This window comes from Hermetia illucens, chromosome 1 (genome assembly GCF_905115235.1).
Source record: "Hermetia illucens chromosome 1, iHerIll2.2.curated.20191125, whole genome shotgun sequence".
Classification (NCBI taxonomy): domain Eukaryota; kingdom Metazoa; phylum Arthropoda; class Insecta; order Diptera; family Stratiomyidae; genus Hermetia; species Hermetia illucens.
Genome location: NC_051849.1, coordinates 189,716,368 through 189,737,913, shown reverse-complemented (window position 1 = coordinate 189,737,913; position 21,546 = coordinate 189,716,368). Strand labels below are relative to the sequence as shown.

Sequence of the window (21,546 nt, the reverse complement as noted above, 5' to 3'; positions counted from 1 at the left end):
GGGGTGAATAGAGGCCCGGAATTTCCTCTCTACTGCCCGAAAGAAAAATTGCAAATAGGTCCAAATTGGCAGTGACAGTGCTGCTGTGTAATCACTAAGAACGAAGTAATGACAAAAGGCCTCAAAAAACTAGACGCGCACGAGATGGTGAAAATTTACAGACAAGCCCCAGACAAGGGGATCAATATTGATCATGTCAACATTAAGTTAAAACAGCCTCTTAAGAGCATGGGGTTGAAATTCGTAGCCAGATAGTGAAAAACTGCTTACTTAATATTTACAGTACTGGGCAAAAAAATGTGGTCAGTTAAGTGCGCACTCCAAAAAGAACCTTCGAATCATAGTGGGAATTCTCACTGGCCATTGTCGGCTGAACTACCACCTAGGGAAGCTAGGGATATCTACGGACATTGCCTGCAGGTTCTGTGAGGAGGAGGACGAAACCTCTATGCACGTCCTGGGACAGTGTCCGGCACTTGTGCAAAGTAGGTCGATACATCTGGGAGAACACTTAATACCAGATGCAAAGCTGAAACTTCTGGAAGTGGGGAACATACTAAAGTTCCTAACGGTTACAGGCCTGCTTGAGATACTATGATCAACAGGTACACTGTAACCTGTAAAAGGGGCACAATAGTACTTCAAGGACGCGGTGCGACTTTCCCTTAACAGAATAATAATAAGTGCGCACTACTTAATCTCGCGTAAATTCCTTTTTTTAATTTGAATTGACAAGCAGTTTTTTTTGTTGTTGTATAAATACAGATGTGAAGAAAATATTTGCACGGCTAGATTGTAGTATTTCGAAGTGGTAAGTTTTTGAAGTGCGTTAAATAAAAAACATGGCAAAAGCACGAAAAATGAGGGATATCGACAAAGGAGAAATAATTACGTTATTTCATAAAAAATATAGCACACAAAAAATAGCGGTCGTTGTGGGCTTTAGTCAGTCCTCTGTAGATGATATTTTAAAAGAATTCCAGGCCACTGGGTCTACTGCTCGGAAACGGAGTTCTGGAAAGCCAAGAAAGATTACATCAGCTGAGGACAGACTGGTGCGGGGATTCTGCCTGCGGAATCATTTTAAAAGCTCATCAGACATTGAAAAGGAGCTCAAGGATGCCATTGGCGCAGAAATTGATACATCAACGGTTCGTTGTGAGCTCAGACTGGGAGGATTTCATGGCCGACGTCCCGCAAAGAAGAGTTTTTTAAATGGAAGAATCAGAACAGCAATATTCTCCTATGAATCCCGATTTGATAGTTTTGGGTCGGATCGGATCCACCACGTATGGAGAAGATCAGGTGAGCGATACAGTGGGAAGTGTGTTCAGATAACAGTACGCCAGCTGGTGAGCAGGATGATCTGGGGCTGTTTTTCGTTTTATGGTATGAAAGCACTTTCATTAGTTTATGGAAAAGTCAATGGTGCAACCTATAAACGAATCATAGAGGAGCATCTGATACCTTGAATTGAAGAGCAATATCAGTATTCAAGAGGAGTCATCTTTCAGGACGATTCTGCGCCCTGTCATAGGTCCCACGTTGTAAGTAATATTTTTTTTATTTTCTCTAGCTGTTTTATAAGAAATATTGAAGGTTTTCCAATTATTTGGCCTTTTTTGCTTTGGAAGTGCGCAACTTTCTGGTCGAAAACTCAGTAAAGCAGCTGACTTGGCCCGGGAACATTTCGGATTTAAACCCCATGGAAGACTTGTGGGCACTAATGAAGAGAAAGGTAGCTGAACAAAAGCCGAAAAGCCAACATGAACTTGATTTAATTCTCTTAATGACGTGGAATGATGAAGTTGACCTGCAGATTCTGCAGAATCTTAGCTCATCTATGCCAGCGAGGATTAGAGCCTTAATTAAGGCAAAAGGAGGTAGAACGAAATACTAATTAAACATTTATGAGTTTGTTGTTTAGTTATTAAGTAAACAAAAAAAATTATCGTGATACAACGAATTTTGTGATTGATATGAAACATAAACCAAATTTACCAATTTTTCGTAAAGTAGACTAATTTTGAATAAAAGTCCCTCCTGAAAAATTTTACATAGGTTCTTTTTTCTCGAACAACTATTTTTAGTGCAAAATATCAATACAAAAAACCCCTCATATTTACTTTTTTTTATCAGCTCGATATTTTCTCTCAAAAATCAGATTTTCCTACTGATCGGATTTTTTTGCCCAGTACTGTAAGTAAGAGGAAGGCAATATTTTTGTACTTTAGTATTTTCTCATTATCTTTTTTATTTTTTGAAATTTTTTTTAAAGAAAATGATTTTTTCACTTAATAATAAAAACATTTGTTTTTGCGGTAAATCACACTTTTCTCTGAAACTACGCACTCTACTTCCACCAATTTTTCAGAATTTATTGCGAGGGGTGAAAAAGAGTCGATTCTGAAAGGAATTTCATACTTTCATTTTATATGAGAGAGCCAGGTTTGGTTTTTATTGATTTTTATATCAAAAATTCAGGTCTGTCTGGCGTCCTGACCTTGGCGTAGGTCGTTCTATCTCAGGAAGGGTCTGCCTCGTCTTCTTTTTCTACCATAGATATTGCCCTTATAGACTTTTCGAGCTGGATCATCCTCATCCATACGTATTAAGTGACCCGCCCACCGTAACCTATTGAGCCGGATTTTATCCACAACCTAACGGTCATGGTATCGCTCATAGATTTCGTCGTTATGTAGGCTACGAAATCGTCCATCCTCATGTAGGGGGGCCAAAAATTCTTCAGAGGATTCTTCTCTCAAACGCGGCCAAGAGTTCGCAATTTTCCTTACTAAGAACCCAAATCTCCGAGAAATACATGAGGACTGGCAAGATCATTGTCTTGTACAGTAAGAGCTTTGACCCTATAGTGAGACGTTTCGAGCGGAACAGTTATTGTAAGCTGAAATAGCTCTGTTGGCAGCCAACAACCGTGCGCAGATTTCATCGTCGTAGTTGTTATCGGTTGTGATTTTCGACCCTAGATAGGAGAAATTATCAACGGTCTCAAAGTTGTAGTCTCCTTGCTTTATTCTTCCCGTTTGACCAGTGCGGTTTGCTGTTATTGGTTGGGTTTTGGTGCTGACGTTGCCACCATGTATTTTGCCTTGCCTTCATAGATGTGCAGTCCAAGATCTCGCCCCAATTGCCGCCTGCTCGATCTGGATGAAGGCAGTTTGTACGTCTCGGGTCGTTCTTCCCATGATGTCGATATCATCAACATAAGTCAGTAGTTGAGTGGACTTACAGAGGATCTTACCCCTTGCATTTACCTCAGCATCACGGATCACTTTTTCGAGGGCCAGGTTAAAGAGGACACATGATAAGGCATCCCTTTGTCGTAGACCGTTGTTAAGGTCGAATGGTCTTGAGAGTGATTCAGCTACTTTTATCTGGCCTCGCACATTGGTCAGGGTCAGCTTAGTCAGTCTTATCAGTTTCGTCGGGATACCGAATTCTCTCATGGCCGTGTACAGTTTTACCCTGGCTATGCTATCATACGTGGCATTAAAGTCGATGAATAGATGGTGCAACTGATGTCCATATTCCAACAATTTTTCCATCGCTTGGCACACAGAGAAAATCTGATCTGTTGCTGATTTGGCTGGAGTGAAGCATCTTTGGTATGGGCCAATGATGTTCTAAGCGTATGGGGCTATCCAGCCAACAAGATAGCGGAGAATATCTTATAGATGGTACTCAGCAACGTGATACCTCTATATTTGATGCACCGTGTGACATCTCCCTTTTTATGTATGAGACAGATAATGCCTCTTTGCCAGTCGTCAGGCATTGATTCGCAGTCCCATACCTTGAGCACAAGTTGATGAACCACTCGATGTAATTGGTCGCCTCCATATTTAATCAATTCGGCTGTAATTCCATCGGCTGACGACTTTTGATTTTTAAGCCGATGAATTGCACGTGTGTGACAGACAGACAGAGAATCGATTCTAATAAGGTTTTGTTTTACATAAAACCTTAAAAATGCGCTAGTATTATCGTCATGTGTCCTAAACTAAAGATACTGGTTCAATTGAAAGCAAAGATAGATTCGTCTTGGCCAAAAAGTCACCTTGAAATATTTCTTTGCAGGCGGCGATTTTGAGGAACTCTGAATTCAAAAACGACAATTGGCGGGATAACAGGGCGAAGTAAAAAGCAGTGTTCATATTTGTCTAATATTTTATTTTACTAAAATTATCATTTCTAATCTTTCTTTGCATCTGTATTATCTCCACTTGAACCTGACTGAGTACTGCTGTCTCCTGTTCCATCTTCCCGTTTAGCATGGGCATCTAACATATTCACTAAGGATTTCTGATGCGATTCTAAATTATTTACAATTTGACCAGCTGCACTGTTCAGCACAGAAACAAGCTGTGCCTGTGCCACTGGCAAACTTGGCATCGAAGCGAAATTTGTGAATTCGTTTTTGCTCAGGAGAGTATTTTCCACTATTCCACCAATTAAGATTAATTGCGGAGTCCTTTTCGTAATTCTAAGCAACCGAGCAACTTTCGCTTCTGATGAAAAAACGATAGAGTGATGCGAGCAAAATAATGACAAAACTGCTTCGAATTTGGTATTCTCCAAGGCGTTCTTAATAACAGCCAGCCCATAGGATTTCAGTTGCATGTTCTCGCGATGCAACGCAACTCGTACTTTGAAAAGATCATCGGAAGTGATTGAATTCTCATGGAAGATAGCAACCATTTTCGATTGTTCGAACCAATTGCGTACTTCGCGAGCGATTATGTCGTTGTATGGGTTGTGTATTTTTGTTTTGAGTTTATGTTCAGATTCTTTGAAACAGTTTTGATTTGTCGGTGGCGCTGGATAAATGGGATTTGTAACGGCTACTACGCGAGCTCGTTCATAGTGCGGCTGCCGAGGACGCTGAATATTGATTTTGCCCCGAAATCGTCTAAACTCTGCCAGTGGAAGGCGAGCTTGGAGTAGAGCTGGAAAATAAGAAACAATTGTTGATCTCCTGGTTAAATAATGAATGTAACTCTTTAGGAATTTTCAAAACGCAAGGATCTGAGTGAAAGCTCGTCTCATTCGGTAGTGATTGAAGTAGATTAAACACTTCCACTGACACGATTGAATGGACTTGATAACGAAATTATTTTCAGGAGACCGACTTAGAAGTTTAGAACTAGATAAACTAAAAAACCCAAGTATTAAAGAGGTAATTCAAATTAGAACTAGCATTTCTTGGTCACCCCGAACACTTTGTATGTTCTCAATTCACTTTGAGGTTATTTGCATGGTTTCTACGACGATTTTTAGAGACATATCAGAATGACACTTGGTGTTCATACCTTTCTGTGCGAAATTCGACATATCTGCCTTCTATTTTACAGCCCAAGAGACCGGAAAACCAACCAGAGAGGAATACAAAAGGACAACAAACCCGGCCTCCTCACTAAAACGTCAAGGAGTTGACAGCCACTTGCTGTCAATAATTGTTTCCAGCAACATCTCTACCTTCATATCCAAAGTTGTGCAACATTTCCATTTAAATTTCGGAACAGAACCTGCAACACCGGAAAATGGAAACAGAGTCTAATAAGATTTTCTGTTGTGATGAAAAGAAAAGTACGTTATTATTTATGCAGGAATTTGGATCCAACTTTTAATGAATTTGATTCGTAGGATTAATGAAGAATAGTGCATTTCTGGAAAGATTAAGTCTAAAGCCAAAAGTCTTGGTATTCACACAACATGGAAAGGGCCGGACTTATAAGAAAACTATCGAAGTTAAAAATGATGATATTGTGAGTATCTTCTTCAATTTAACAATTTCCAATTATTTTGAAATCTATTTCATTTCTACCTATTTTTAATTTATTTCAAAAAAAAATAATAAATCATATTTTTTGTAGAATTTCGTTCAGATTACATTGAATTCAGATTTCCCGAACGATCTCGTTTATCAAACTGACGAAAACCGCCAAATAGAACCCCAACTTTCAAAAAATATAGATGTATTTTACGAACCAGCTCAAAACACCTCCAAACTGGATCAAATAAACCGAAGGCACAACATCTTTATCAGCATCCAACATCCAAAAGTTACAATAGAGGTCCCAATCATAAGTAAATAACACAGCCCTTTTGAAAAAATTAAGTTACTAAGTTCTTCCATCCCACATTTGCAGTACAATTCATTTCGGCAGAAATGTGTGTCCCAAAAAGGATATTTTTCCCGAAATGTGTTCTCAATCTTAACTCGTATTATTGCATGAGCATTTACAACCCGAACAAGAAGCCGATAATTTTCACCACCAAGTGGAATGTGAAAAGGTTAGTTGTATTAGAGGCGGATGAATATTTTCTAAATATTGCTTTTCATGCAGCTCAAACATTGAACTCCTTTCCGATGAAAACTCATTTGCTGGGAAATCTTGCACTAGACTCGTTTTCTCAGTAGCTCCTACGGGTGACTGCAGCATTGAGGATAAGTTGCTGATAATAGAAGGCAGTAAGTTTGCAAATGAACCTTGCTCCTCTTATTATATTTCATTTTTCTTATTTTCAACTAATCCTTGTGTTCAGCACAACAATATAAAGTTAATTTCTACAATGAAGTGGAGCTTTATGAACCGTACATCAGTAGAAATTATTTTCGTTTTGTTGGGGTTTATTATGGCTTTTCGAAGGACGAATATTTCCTAGTTTGCAATGAATCAATGAAGCCATTAAAAGTAAAATGGTGCAGAAACGAAGTGAAAGAAGGTTTGTGATTATCTAATTCCTTTTTTTTATTTTCGGATCCAATTATTTTATATTATTATAATATGCTTCGTCAGTTATGAAACATGTATTATTATGCGAAAATCTCAGTATGATCACTTTAGCAACCCTTCAGTCTTCAATGCCGGGTCACATGTGGTTACTGTAACCGAAGTAATTGAACTTGAACTTGTACTGATGTGAATGGCACCTTAAAGCGAAGGAAACCTCGCATACACATAAATGAATGTCAAGCTTAAATTTGCAGGAATTCCTCCCACTTTCTGTATCCTTATTTAGTATGGTGCTTTCACGCTGTTAAGAAAATGATAGAAGTATCGTCCCAGTGTTCCTTTTTCTGTTTTTGGTCATCATGAACGGAGCAACAACCTGTACCCAATCTAGACCTGCCTTAATAAGGAATTCCAAACATCCCAGTTTTGGGCCAAGGTCTTCCAATTTCTGTTTGGCGTCCTGGCCTACGCTATCGCTTCAATTTTAGGAGAGGTTTGCCATGTCTTCTTTTGCTACCCTAGCTTTCCGAGCCAGATCATACTCATATGGATTAGGTTACTCACCCACCGCAAACTAGTAGCCGGATTTTATTCAGTACGAGACGGTAGTGGTATCGTTAATAAATTTCGTTGTCATATAGTCTACGGGCAGGTACATAGATATCATTGGCTGCTCCGAGGAGCCCAATTAGCGCTGTGGCTCAAGCTAGAGCTGGGCAATCACAAAGGAGGTGAATGAGAGTTTCTCACTCTTCTCTGCAGTTTCGGCAAACAGATTTTGTTATAAGCGGGCCAAATCCTCCTTGACTTAGTACAGGTGGTGAACCTCCGCCATCTGAAGTCCGCGACTGCCAAGTAGTTCAAGTAGATTCCCCCCATAACAGTCGTCAACGGAACACAGACTATACCCACCGGAGGACTGCCAAGAACAGAGCCTCGCCTAGCCTATCCATCAGCCCCCTCATTACCCTCTATATTCCTATGACCGGGAATCCAGAGAAGAGTGACTTGGAGTGTGCCGTCCAGACTGTTCAACACGTTTCTTCACTGCCCCACCATCCTGGAGGATGTCGCCGCTAAGTACAAGGCCTTAATGGCCGCTAGGCTGTCGCTCCGAATGGCTTTGTTACGCTTGGGGCTCGGATCATGCTCCAGCTGTCGATAGCCTTCCAATATCGCCAGTACTTCCGCTTGGAATTGGCGAAACCTGGGAGACCGTACGACTCGGGTACACTGTGTGTATTCGAGAAAACTCCCCCATCAACTCTACAGACCATCTTTGATTCGCGGTAAAAATACTGTGTCATAGCCTTGCAACAAGTCGCCGTTCAGTTTGCATGTGGTGTAGTTCGTGGGGAATGATCAGATTTCCCGAGATACTTCGTCTAGGATATAGCCGTACGGGTTCGCTGTTCAACATTCGGATTCATGCAATCTGAGAACACTGCTCGCTACAACGTATTTAATATGGAGGTCTAGAGTGAGGAAGAGTAGGAGTACATTGAGAACATCGGCTGGGCAGGACTGCAGAACCCCGGTAGCACCTGCACACGGTTCTCTGAATTCTATTAAGCTTCGTTCTATTGTACTTTTCGCTTAGCGCCTGCCACCATTCAATAGAACTGTGTGTTAGGATGGGGCGCACCACAGCTGTGTACACCAAAATAACCATTCTCGGCCAGAGAATGTTATTTTACAGGTGTAGAAGGCTACACAGGTACTCCGATTCCGGTGGTGAATAGGATCAGTTCCTTTTGCGTTGCGTTGCGTACGCCACCCCTTTACCTCGCTCCTGTCCAATATGTCTAAAATTTCGCCCATCGCTACCAACCAGAGCACCAAAGAGTTGGTACTAGCCTAGAGCATGCCTCTGCTCACAACTCTGGTCAAGTGGTTACCGCCCAGATCAGGCTGGATTCTCCTAGTTGTTAGCATGGATATTATCCGAAGCATAAGATACCCCTTCAATCCACTACTGGTCTTCCTTGATAGCGTTGGTACCAACGTTGTTGAATGTCCCTTCTATATCCAGGAATGCAGCTAGAGTACACAACTTTCACTATAATAATGGCTCAACCGCGCCAATTACCTCGTGGAGAGCGGTTTTCGTGAATTTGTCTTTAGGCTAGATTTTCTAGCTGCTATAAAGCATATGCCATGCATTAGCATCGCAGCCTATTAACAGGTTCATCTTCTTTGTTGTGATGGTGAACGTCAAATGCTGCAGTTCTTCGGGTGGAGCTGATCAGTCGTGAGCTATGTAAATCGAGGAAATATGCACATTCTCCGCTTCCGCCTGCTCCAGTTTGACCACGACCAGGTCGCTTGAACTCAGGTCCGGGCACAGAAAAGCTCTTTCTGGCGACGACACATGCTTTAGATCTGTCCCGATCAGTGTCTCTTGTGCTGTAGAATAAATTATAATATTTGCTTTATAGCTTTTTAATGGTTCAATCGCCTCCCATGCAGGGCACTCGCACTTATCTGGGCTACCCTCCGCATGAGCTGCTTGGGTAAGGCGTTTGCCGGATTCCGTCGTCCAGTTTCGCGGAATGGAACACTTTTACATTTACGTTCCTGACTCCGAACCGCGCTTTGCCTTTTCCAGTACCTTCACGCATTCTTCGTTTATACGGAGCAGATTCCTCCATTTTGATAACCGTCCATGCGCATGTCCATAGGAATACTGCGGTTTTGGAAGCACAGGTATTGGACGAGTTTGTCATTACTCATGCGGAACTTCGGCAACTGGATGCAAACGACCGGTCTCCTGGGAATCTCGTCGTATAGACGACTTTCAGTTTTACGCCTTCTCAGGTGTCGCTGATCTTGGCGGCGCAAGAGAAAGCCCCTGGAGAATTGGTCCTCGCATGCTATAACGTAGAACCCAAGCACCACCTGAGAAGAACCGAAGCAGAGGATGGATCCCATGTGTTCGCCTTTGTCATCCAGAAAATGCTCGTTGACCATCTCCGACAGGCTGGCCTCAACACTGGTCCACACCTCCAGCGCTAGTTTATCCCTAGCGGAATTGCCATTTGCCAGCCACACGTAAATGACTCTTAGCCACGCCGTAATCTGGGAAAAATATCCATTCTGACTAACTCGACCACCAGAGTAAGGATCTTATTTTAAACCGAATGTACCGCAGGCATTCAGAATTCGCATACTAAAGACCAAACTTCCCATTTAGCACCTTCTCCAGTGCATGAAGGACGATCCCCGTGCTGTTGCTTCGACTCCGGATCCCCTTGCCTCTTACACATGACCAGCAAATAGGTCCTCCTCAGTTGGATGAGCCTACTCTCAGGCTGGCCCTACACCCTATTCGCCCATCCGACTGAATACATACATACGAATATGTAATTTATTAAGTTATTTACATTCGTAATAAATATTTGATTTCATCGGCAGTATCAGAACTTTCACCAAGATCCAATGATATAGGAGAACATCATGATAAAAAACACATAGATGATCATTTCATCATAATACCGAAGGTAAATGCTTATTTATATGTTAACCCTTAACTTCTTTTAATGCAACATATACTTACGCTTTTAAAATTGATGTTAGAATCAAATCAAATAAAAAATAAAGGAGTTCCATGCAAAAAAATTTTGAACTAAAAGCTAAAAAAGCATAAAATAAAAAGTCGACTGAAAAGGAGTTTTGTTGTGCACATTGATATCAATAATAATAGAGATTCTTGAGCAGACTCTTCATTTACTTTACTTTCCTATACTTCTTTCAGAGTGCAACCATCCCACCCAGTTCATCTTTTAAAATGCGTATTACGTTTATTCCAAAGCCACAAAGTGCAAGTTGCCGCGGCGATACAAGGATGAAATTCAAAAGTCAAGCTTACTTAGCTTTCAACACAAAACCCATACGTCTTCCAATAACCTTATCTGGCAATGCAAAAGGAGCTGATATTATTTTGAATTTTTGTCATATAGAGCTGGGAAACATTACCATTGGAGAAAGACGATGCATTCGGGTTAAAGCTCTTAATACAAGTAAGTTGATAATTTCGATATTTTAACTTCATTTATTGAATAATTTATGACCGGTATCCGGTCTAGGCCTGCCTTAATAAGGAACTGCAGACATCCCGCTTTTGCGCCGAGGTCCACCAATTCGATATCCCTAAAAGATTTCTGGTGTCCTGGCCTTCGCTATCGCTCCATCTTAGGCAGGGTGTGCCTCGTCTTCTTTTTCTACCATAGATATTGCGCTTATAGACTTTCCGGGCTGGATCATCCTCATCCATACGGAATAAGTGACCCGCCCACCGTAACCTATTGAGTCGGATTTTATCCACAACCGGACGGTCATGGTATCGCTCATAGATTGCGTCGTTATGTAGGCTACGGAATCGTCCATTCTCATGTAGGGGGCCAAAAATTCTTCAGAGGATTCTTCTCTCGAACGCGACCAAGAGTTCGCAATGAAGAAGAAGAAGAGCTTTTCTGTTATAGTTGAACCATTTGATTACTAGATTTTATTTTTTTTATTAAATTAAAAGTATGGGAAGATGAAATAATAAAGTATCGGTTGTTGCCACTGTGGAGTGCCCAATACCCTCAGCTAATACCAGCGGCCGGTCATTATTCACGTCCGTTCAAATAGTAGCTTTCCCGACCAACTAAGTATAGTGGTTCGAAACACTTGTTATTTTTGTGTCTAGAAGTCGGGTAAAAATATTAGCTTAGGGTCAATGAAAACAAAATGAAGTTCATAGTCTAGACAAGGTGGAAAACGCTAATCAAGGAGAAATACGGAAAATAAAGCAAAGGCGAGTCTCCACCTGGAAAACTGAGGAAGTGTTGACAGAACACACAAAATCATACTATCATGTACCGTACTACCTTATCAATAGAGAACGCGGTCGGTTGGTGCTGAATGACACCAGGATTATATTTGGGTTGTCCCTTCATAGATAACAATGATATCAAAGAAAATTACCTAACAGTACGACTAACCAATATCATACAGTCCTATGACGTAAGCTCCGGACTTTCATTTACCTGAAATACATCTAACATGGAAACCAGTGAGGATACCAACAATTTTTACCATCCCCGTGGGTCTAATTACGAAATATTTCAGCACACTTCTCGCAACTTCTTACGCTTTTATTTCATCGGCAGTGTCGACTGAGTCTTCCCATCTTTTCCTTGATTCGACTATCCTCCTTCCATTAATTTTGCCTTTTAAAATGCTTTGGTTTATTCTCGCCCCATGAATACCCTTTGGGATATTTTAACGTCGTCCATATGCAGTAGATGACACTCGCCCAATGAAGTCTTTATAGTGGTATCATAATCAAGACTTCTGACTCACCATAGATTTCATGCAGCTCGTTGTTGTCCCCGATTTGTAACTCGTATTCTATGCGAAATATTCTCAATATTCTGTGAAGGACCTTCCTTTCAAAGGCATTCAGTATTTTTATTGTCATCGAAGCGCAAATCTAATGAAAGTACTGGAAGTTTAAGTACCTACCTACCGTGTAGGCTTAATCCCATGGTCCTTTTTGGACACGGATTGATCTGGAGACCACAATCCCCGCTGTGACTAGCACCGCGGAACTATTATATATTAAATGCAGACTCAGTCATTCATACCAGCAGACGCGAAGCCTGTCTAATGTCCTTGCGGCATCTAAGGAGTAAGTCCCCCGAGTTATGCAGCGCAGCTCCACACTTGGACCTACAACCACCGTGAAACTCCCACAAGACCGCGAGCCGCAAATAACCCAAACCACATCCTCTTGTAATTCTCCTGGAGCATATATTCTCAGAGGGCCATCCTGGTTCCTATGGTACCAGATAACCAGAATGGTGATGCTACGCCACTTTAGGTGAGTCCCATTTCTCACTTGAAGACAGTACTCCCCAACTGCTTCACTGCTATCAGCCCGGTGCGTAACGAGATCTTTCCATCGGTCAACTATCACTCTGTGTACAGCACTATGCTATGTATGCATTTTGACTTTGGGGTGAGAAGAACCAAGTATTTTTATGTAGTCAATTTCAGCTTACTTCCTAGGTATGCAAAACTGTCAATATTTCGAAAATTGTATTCAGCAATAGTGATACTTTGTTCAGACGGTGCTCTTTTTCTGGTTTGCATCATAACCTTATTTTTGTTTTTATTTATTATGAGTTCTGTTTTCTTTCCTACCGTATCGAGGTCTATCTGCGTCTCGTTTGCGCCAAGAAAAGATTGGAACAAAATATAAATAGCCGTCAGCATATACTACTGGTCCGGATGGCTCAAGTGGTTAGAGCGCTGGGCTGTCGTAGCGGAAGGTCGCGGTTCAAATCTCGCTGGGGGCAGAGGAATTTGTTATCGTGATTGGATGTCGGACACCAGTCGACTCAGCTGGGAATGAGTACCTGAGTCAAATCAGGGTAATAATCTCGGGCGAGCGCAATGCTGACCACATTGCCTCCCACAGTGTACTGTGGTGTACCGTTACGGTCTTGAATGAAGTGCTCTAACACACTTCAAGGCCTTGATCCAATATGGATTGTTGCGCCAACGATTATTATTATATACTACTAATCTAGTCGGACTTAAATAATAGCTTTCTAACTACAAGGACTAAATTGAAAAGCGTATTCTTGCTCCTCATGGTCATTATCAGCCGGATCAGTTTTGCTGAAATACCAAATAATGTCAATATTTTATACAGTGCTGAGCGACTAATACCATCCAAATATTTGGTGGATAGCCCAGCCCCAAAGTCATGTTGATATTCGTCAATCGTGTATAGTAGCGAGGTGCGTCTCTAATTTTTGCATACCATCTTTTGAGAATAGGATGAATAATGCTTTTACACCAGTCACCCGGTAGTTTCTCTTCGTCTACCTCCTCTTCAGTGATGGGCTGCTCACGTTCCAAAGAAAATTCTTCTGTTGTTGCTGATGAACTGGGAAGGTTCAGGAGTTTCAAGAAGTAGGACTCCTATCTTTTGTTTATGAAGCCCCTCATGCTAACTACGATTCCATCCCTGTCTCTAGACTTCGTTTGAATACCACTTTACTTCAGGTGCTAATTTACTACTATAATTTACTACTATATTGTCGAAAGACTTCGTTTTTCTCGTATAGTTCTGGTTTGCACTCATCGTCGAACCAATCGTTTCATTTGTGCCGAGTCTCAAACCCTATTTTGCTTTCAGCGATTATATCTTTAATTTTCGTCTATTGATCGATTCATCTGAAAAATCATGCAAATGTGAACTTATTTCCTCTTCAGATGGCATATACGCCTGTGTTATGGGTTCATTCTATAGTCTATCGTGTTGAATTTTTGGAAACGATTGATTTTTTTCTTTGAGTTGTATGTATACGACATCAATACATGATTTTCACAAGATAATAATCCGTTTCTGTCAGCAACTCGGAATGTGTCAAGTATCCTAGTTGCACATAGATTTGGTTAAAGGTCTGGTCATTCAGTGATGCGTAAGTCCTTTCTTGAATACGAAAATGCGAGAAGCATGTCAAGCTCATGGCCATATTTTTACTGGAGGCAACAAGGCACTGTCTACTATAACTACTATCTTTCTCTGTAAAGACTATAACCAACCATTGCCCCGATGTATTACCCCATTTCCATTTTCAAATTCATTCTGTTTTTTATCAACCGTAAATACGACTTCCTGTTTCACGAACGTTTTCAACCCTGACTGTATGCACTTTCCCCTCTATAATTTCACTATCCAAGCACTCCGTTTCCAGAACTAAAACAGGGCTTTCATTACCACGGATCTATGCAAGGATCGCACGTCCCAGGTTCCAATAGAATAATCTGGGTTCTGTTTGTGTGTTCGTTGTCATTGATAGAATCCAACCCGAGCCTTTTTGTCAGGTTTCTGAAACGCTGCTTTTCCTAAAGTGATTTTAACCCGGAAGACTGGGTCAATGTTTTGTAACCTGCTTGACAAAGTGGTGAAATCAGGTCGGATTAAGTATAGTAAAATTATTCCCAGTTTTGCTGACCATCCTTTATTTCTGCAATTTAGCTGGAGTATTAGATCAAATTCTTCTACTTTACCTGGGTTTGGGGCCATCATAATTGCAGAAGTTAATATAATATATATTTTAACTAACTATTTGCACCCTTTATTTTTACTTTTTTGAATGATAAACCATTTCTCTAGGTTCTATCACTGGTATCATCAAATTTGTCGGTTGTGATGGTTCTTTCGGAGGGGTTGCAAGTTGTGATCCAAACTATCATATTCTAGACCCTCAAGAAGAAAAAATCTTTCGAATCGAATATTATGGAACCTGCCTCGGAAAATGCGTGGAGAAGATTTTATTTCGGGTAGAAAATGGCCGTCAACTTGAAGTGATTATAAGGTTGTCCACAGTCTTATATATTCGTTATTTGCAACGTCTAATCTAATACTTTTATTTCTACAGTTGCGTTGTGGATCCTATCAAAGTCATTCCTACCCCTGATACTATAGACTTCGGCAATACCCCGATTTGCTCACTGCAGAAGAAAGAACTCATTGTGCGAAATCCGATGTGTGCTCCGATAGTAGTTTCTCTAGAGGTTGATAATGACGGAGTACAGGAACCTTTGATAATTCGCGACTTTGATGAATTCGTAGATAACTGGGAAACTGAAGATGAAGAATTAAATACTGAGTCGAAGAATCATTTTATGACATGCAATCAAATGGAAAAAGTGAATTGCGGATTTGATGATTATACGTCTTCGAGTGTATCTAGTATTCCTGAAGATAATGTTGAACTGGATAAATCACAAGAAATGTGCAGGCCTAAAGAAGGAGAATTGGTATCTCAAATCAGCGCGAAAAGTTCTGGATTCATTGATATATGTGGTATGATTGACTAGAATTATTCAATCTTTTATCTGTTTTTGTAATATAATTTGTTAATTCAGACAGAAATGTTGCAGTAATGATGAAATGTTTCTGTTGAATATACATACATGCATAGGTTATATATAATAAGCTTGAGTCGGAAAAAACTTCCCAAAATTGTTGATTTAAGAACTGCTCTACCTCCTCGTTTGCGTCACCTGTTGCAATAATCAGAAAGTCATCAGCTTACTGGAGAATACTGATGTTGCTTGAGAATTTGACTATTTGATTTGCATCCCAGTGTACAAATTGAGAAGAAAATGACCTAGGATGTAACCTTGGGGAATCCTATTGTTTACGGCAACTCTGCCTTCGGTTATTATCGGGGTTCATTGGTCAAAAGACCTTCAGATTTATACAGAAATTCAGCTGGCATCTTTTCCCTTGCAAGTATGCATTCTAAGGGTTTCTTTACACCCAATGATATGTTTCTTATTGTCCTTGAGAAGCCAGATGTGAAAAAGAGCTTTATTTAGGCAGAAGATGATCAAACGCCCTTTCCTGAACGCAAGACCTGGTCTTAACTATCCCATTTGAGATTTTAGCATATATGATACTATACGTTGATCAGTGCAATTGTTCGGAAACTTTCGTTTAGGTCTTTATCCTTTCTGGAGATGTTGGCTGCGCTTTGTGGATTTATAGGACAGCATTGAACTTTGGGGGGATATCAAATTGGTGGACCTCGGCAGGCCTAGACCGGATACCGGTTGTTGCGCCGATGATGATGATGATTGAACTCTGTAACGGTGAACACGACCTTTTCGAACGATGCAAGGGGGTGTAATATTATATAAAAATGAATGTTGCTAGTTGGTTGGAGATTTATAGATTCCGAAACGTCATGAGAATTGAAAAATTTTTTAATAGAGAACATCTTTACGCTATATATGTTGTATATCTTCACGCTAACTCGCTATTAAATGACGCTGTAATGTGTCAACATATACATCTTTCAACTAGTCGTCATGGCAAATAATGACTATGATTTGTGAAACATTAAATTCTGAAAATTATTGAAAATGCCACCCAAAAAATTCAACCAGTAGAGCTGCTGAAATATCTGAAGAACGAGACTCAAGACTGGAAATAAAAAGAACCAAAATTTCTATTTCAAGAGTTACTGAAACATGAGAGAAGAAGATCCACCCCGAAAATGTGGCCGGATTAGAGAAACTGAAACATCAGAAAAGCGAGATGCACGATTTGAGAACCTGCGAGTTTGAACTTCCACTTCAAGATCTGCCAAAACATTTCAACAACGCTCACGACATGCTTAATTAATATTGAGAATGAATTTCGATAAAGCAGCATTCGATTATAATGAAGACTACCATTACAAAATGGATTGAAATGTCCTCATCGATCTAGTCGCTATATTGTGCTTATATTGTCGCACTTTGAAATTTCAGTTAGAAATGTCTGGTATGCATTGTTCCACTGACAAAGTCAATTTACCATGGCTAATCGAGCCGCCAAGCTGCTTCTAACCCAAATTGCTGGAGCTGCTCAAGGATCCAAACACTTTTTACACGATATTCGGAAATACAATGCATGCTTTCAAACAACATCGTTTTAAAGGGTGAATATTGTAAAATATGGTAATTTCACACCCAGATTCAAAGTGAAAAGACAATTAAGTTCTAGTGGTTTTACCATGAGTGCTTACCGTCTCGGTTTAACCTCAATGTCCACTTCGGACATTGATTGATTTGGTGACCACAATCAGAGCACCAACACAGTGGTGGATGCGAAGTGTACGTAGCAACTCTACCGTGACTAAAGGGTACAGTACCTGAATTGTACAGCGCAATTCCACGCTTGAGCCACAAGGAGTTCGACTGCGGTATGGGCACAACCGCCATGAAACTTCCACAAGGGGAAAATACATTCCCCACGAATTCTCTTGCGACATATGCCCTCGGTTCACATGGTACCAGACAACCTCTGGGAAGGCTTTGTAGCTTGAGCCATTTCAAATGAGTCCCATGCAGATTCGAGTTTGATGGCTCTAACTAGTTCTCGGAGCATTCGCAAACTGCATATTGACCAGCAAGTCAATGTAAATACAGCAGCTCCTGGTGGTACTTGTAGGGTCTCCTTAGCCATTTGGTGTTGGCTAAGCAAACAGGGTTGCTGCTCCCTCTGCCTCCTAGCCAACTCTAAGTACCAAAGTGAAAAGCTTGGTTCACTTCTTCCAGTATCTGAAAAAAATCCGCTATTTTTGCAAATATACACAGACAAAACAACGTCTGCCGGGTTCAGCTAGTAACATATGAATTGTAATGTTCGCTCTCCCCTTGGAAACTTTCTAAGCTAAGTTTAGCTCTGCAAGAATGTTTGAGGACTGCAATCTACCGCCCCTTATGGGGAATCTTCTGCCATCTATTTTTATGGTAGAGCGTGTGATTTGGTTTTGTATGGGGTTATATTTTCAACGAATGCACCCTATTACGCACCTGTGGAGGCGATTTATTTCCTGGCTCCGAATGCAGATAGGTATGATGGCTGTTGGCAATAACCTCATTAGTGTATCCTATTGCCAGCCAGTGGTGGTGGAATTGAACATAATTACATAAAGCACGGAGCCGGGTTCATTGCCAGTATTCATTAAACTGGGATTATGGTCACGTTAAATTCACTACCATCCCTTGGTATTTTGAAGCATTACACCTCCGGCCATTATGGCTTAATTACATAGAGTTGACGGGAAATAACTCGGTTTACTCTTCAAGATTTCATATATCCAAACAAAACCGCGTTCCTGACAAAGTACTTACATTTGTACTTAGCCCGTAATGTATATGAATTTAGCATGTCCGACTATTCACTTTAGTGTCATGTTGATATTTAGTACTTTGATTGATTGCTTAATTGATACCCAACATGATTATATTCGATGAAAAAGAAACGTATACATACCTTTTGCATGTATGAGGGCTCACTCTTAATCTCAACGTAAAAACATGTAATTCAGTGAATGTCTGGGCGTTCACAGTTCATAGTTTTGGAAACAAAACCTTAAAAAAACCAAAGCAAGTTTTATCCAATGCAGCCCTTTAGACGGTATCATCCTTGAAGTAAAATACCTTCGTATTGCTAAAAGGACGTTGAAATTTCCCACCTTTAGAGAATCCAAGTATATGTTATGTATTATATGTGCCTCGTCGCTAGTGGTATTCTCAACAGGCAGAAGGTGCGAAAAGTAAGTGATTTGTAGGCAGAGTCTAAGGTCACTTCTAAGACTGCTAAAACTCTTTAGCATGCTTAGTTAGTTAGTTATCCTTTAAATTAAACCTCAACAGCACGTTTACCTTACTATATTTCTTTCATTTTTAGATAATGTATCTCCGATAGCATCAACCTTTGTTGTTGAAACAACTCGTGATCGATTAATAGATGATCCTCACCCAGATCTTATCATTCTAAATAATATCACTTCAAATTTATTTAAACTTGACTACTTTGAACCTCTTTCCGATATGTTGATGAAACGAGAAAAGTTTCCAAAATTGCCAAACTCTCCGAAAGAATATCTCTTCAGTCCAAAGTTATATTTCATCAAAGGGCTTGAAAGTTGCAAGATTCCAATTTTTCTAGCGTCAAATAGAAGCGGAAAGTTTACTACAGTCCTAAAGATGAGAGTGGCTGTACCACAAGATATAGATGCAAATCCGTTAGAAACAGAAATGAATGATATAAATACAATAACACTACCAGAAGAAGCAACAATTACGACGATAGCTTTAAGCCACAATTGTATCGTGCCAGAATTGGAAGTAATGGATGAAATACAATTTGACGTTGGCGTTGATTTCCCTAAAAGGATTGACTTCTTAGTAAAAAATTTAGCGAATATTACGGGAATTATTAATTTTAGGATAATTGTAAGTATAATTGAACTATCACAAATATTGAGAATTCCGGTTATTGGCGAGTGGACGGGCCCGGTATTTTTCTGCTAATTTTCATACCGGGCCCCGATTTCTTTTCTACTCTCCTGGGTTCACAAGAATTTAAAATTAAAATTTATTATTATTATTTTTTCAGGAAGCTTATTGCTTTTGATGATAAATATCTGATTGATAAAATTGTTCTTTTACAGGATCCTGATGAAACAGCCGAAGTCATATTTGAACCCAAAAGACTCGTCATAAGACCATTAGAAACCCTAACCTGCCAAATGAAAGTCACTTGCCGGATAGTAGGCGAGAGTGCAATAAAAGGAAGGTAAGTAGAATTTGTCATGATAAATAAGGAAGGAAAACTATTGTTTTCATTCTTATACAACGTTTCCTACTTAACAATGAAGCATTTGTATTTTCACGATGTTCCTCTAAAGTGTTGAGATCCGCTAACGAATGGAAGTAATTACAGTAGAATCCCGATAATTCATATGGTTAAGGATCCGACTATTTGGTATGAAATATCGGAGATTACCAATGATCGGGAGGAGTGCAAAATAAAGAAAATTAACTCTCGGAGCCGGCAAATTTGTACGAATTAGCCGAACTTACGAATGATCGATATACGTATTATTGAGGTTTCACTGTAGTAGATACAGATGACACGTGGTTCAAGAAAAGAAGTTAAAATGAAGCGGCTCAAAATAATTACTTACAAACTACATAATGCCTCGTACATCAGGCTACTTTTTTATGGCTTCAACTTCGATGGAACAATGAGATCGCGGATTTGCGGGTCACAAGGTTTCGATGAAGATAACTTGACTAGTGATTTAAAGGAAGATCCAAGTTTAGTTAGGAACACGAAGCATGCACAAATCTTCATAATTTTAACCAGGCTATAAGTACCAAAAAGGGGGAATATTTTAAAGAACTAAACTTCGATATGGAAGCAGATACATCATCCAATGGCCACTAAAGCGATTCAGTGGTAATTAGAACAAAAACAAATCCATTGAATCTCCTTGGAAAAGGCCCTTCTTTCCTTAGACACACAAGAATCCAATATCATTTACTAAATCCGTTCCGATAGCAAGTAAACCGATTTTAATAACGTTTTGTTTTATACAAGATGTTTACAAGAATTTTGAAAGCTGGCTTGAAGAATGTTCACTTTAAAGAACATCAATGCATAAGAACTCTTCTCCTAAAATGAAGCAATTCTAACGCTTGTAATGTTATCAGACTAACATTTGATACAGCCATTACTCTAACATGCTTTGGCGTTAGCGACATACAGGCCGTTAATATAGTCCCATTCTGCAGTATTTAAAAGCTTTCTGTCGGCTGACTCATCGGACAACAGTGTTTCCTCGACCACTCGCTTCTTTCCCTTCTAATGTCCTGGCAAAAGTTGGTGTTAATACTAGCGTTTTATATAAGTCATTGCCGCCGCCACCCGATTCTTCGACCTTACGTGCTCCACAAGGTTTCGGTGAGAGCTTAAATACTGATGTGAATCTAATGGCCCGTTCAAACCAGCATGTGTACTTCATTAATGGGATGCGACGATAGTAATGCCGCACAACACCTCAGACCAACCTGCTAATGTTGAATCCGATCCAACGTGCTTCCCTCCAACATCCCATCCCATCCACTCAATGATGGCCACTGCAGTGTAAGCTACACCTCTCATCTTACACTACTCCTCTATTTACTTCAACGAGCTGCTAATACAAATCGCTTCACCACCAAAGTAACTCTTGTTATCCACCCAGCCTGGATTCCACCTTTTCCAATGGCATTCTCGACTACAACAAATGCAAAACCAGCTCAGCTTTAACGTCACTCCCGTGTGTGAAACCGATAAACGATGGCATCTTGGCTCGATAAGCTCCCTTGAAGACAACGTATCCCCACCCCTTCGGTGTCTTCGCTCAAATTTCTTTTTGGGTTTTCTCCAAACCTTTCC

The 21,546-nt window shown here is 40.2% G+C and overlaps 2 protein-coding genes across 2 annotated transcripts in view; one reads left to right on the top strand and one right to left on the bottom strand.

The window, feature by feature from the left end:
* Positions 1 to 4,170: 4,170 nt before the first annotated feature.
* LOC119655123 (39S ribosomal protein L10, mitochondrial) lies at positions 4,171 to 5,488 on the bottom strand. The gene is made up of 2 exons (XM_038060856.1): positions 5,331 to 5,488; positions 4,171 to 4,967 (listed from the first exon to the last, which is right to left on the bottom strand). The coding sequence occupies exons 1-2, from the start codon at positions 5,350 to 5,352 to the stop codon at positions 4,213 to 4,215; spliced, it is 777 nt and encodes a 258-aa protein (XP_037916784.1). The 5' UTR covers positions 5,353 to 5,488; the 3' UTR covers positions 4,171 to 4,212.
* Positions 5,489 to 5,561: 73 nt separating this feature from the next.
* The window catches only part of LOC119647030, a 32,366-nt gene continuing 16,381 nt past the window's right edge, over positions 5,562 to 21,546 (top strand). Inside the window, exons 1-12 of the mRNA XM_038047775.1 lie at positions 5,562 to 5,607; positions 5,665 to 5,786; positions 5,895 to 6,108; positions 6,171 to 6,315; positions 6,369 to 6,493; positions 6,568 to 6,747; positions 10,173 to 10,258; positions 10,513 to 10,777; positions 14,935 to 15,136; positions 15,200 to 15,627; positions 19,009 to 19,556; positions 19,775 to 19,899. Coding sequence (XP_037903703.1) covers positions 5,562 to 5,607; positions 5,665 to 5,786; positions 5,895 to 6,108; positions 6,171 to 6,315; positions 6,369 to 6,493; positions 6,568 to 6,747; positions 10,173 to 10,258; positions 10,513 to 10,777; positions 14,935 to 15,136; positions 15,200 to 15,627; positions 19,009 to 19,556; positions 19,775 to 19,899 — 2,486 coding nt within the window. The remainder of the gene's footprint in view (positions 5,608 to 5,664; positions 5,787 to 5,894; positions 6,109 to 6,170; positions 6,316 to 6,368; positions 6,494 to 6,567; positions 6,748 to 10,172; positions 10,259 to 10,512; positions 10,778 to 14,934; positions 15,137 to 15,199; positions 15,628 to 19,008; positions 19,557 to 19,774; positions 19,900 to 21,546) is intronic.

What these genes read in the sequence shown, in the direction of transcription:
- LOC119655123 (XM_038060856.1), bottom strand. Translation starts at nt 5,352, where the DNA reads ATGTCGAATTTCGCACAGAAAG. An exon ending in GTCGAATTTCGCACAGAAAG is followed by an intron (nt 4,968 to 5,330) that starts GTATGAACACCA and finishes CTTATTTTCCAG; the next exon opens with CTCTACTCCAAGCTCGCCTT.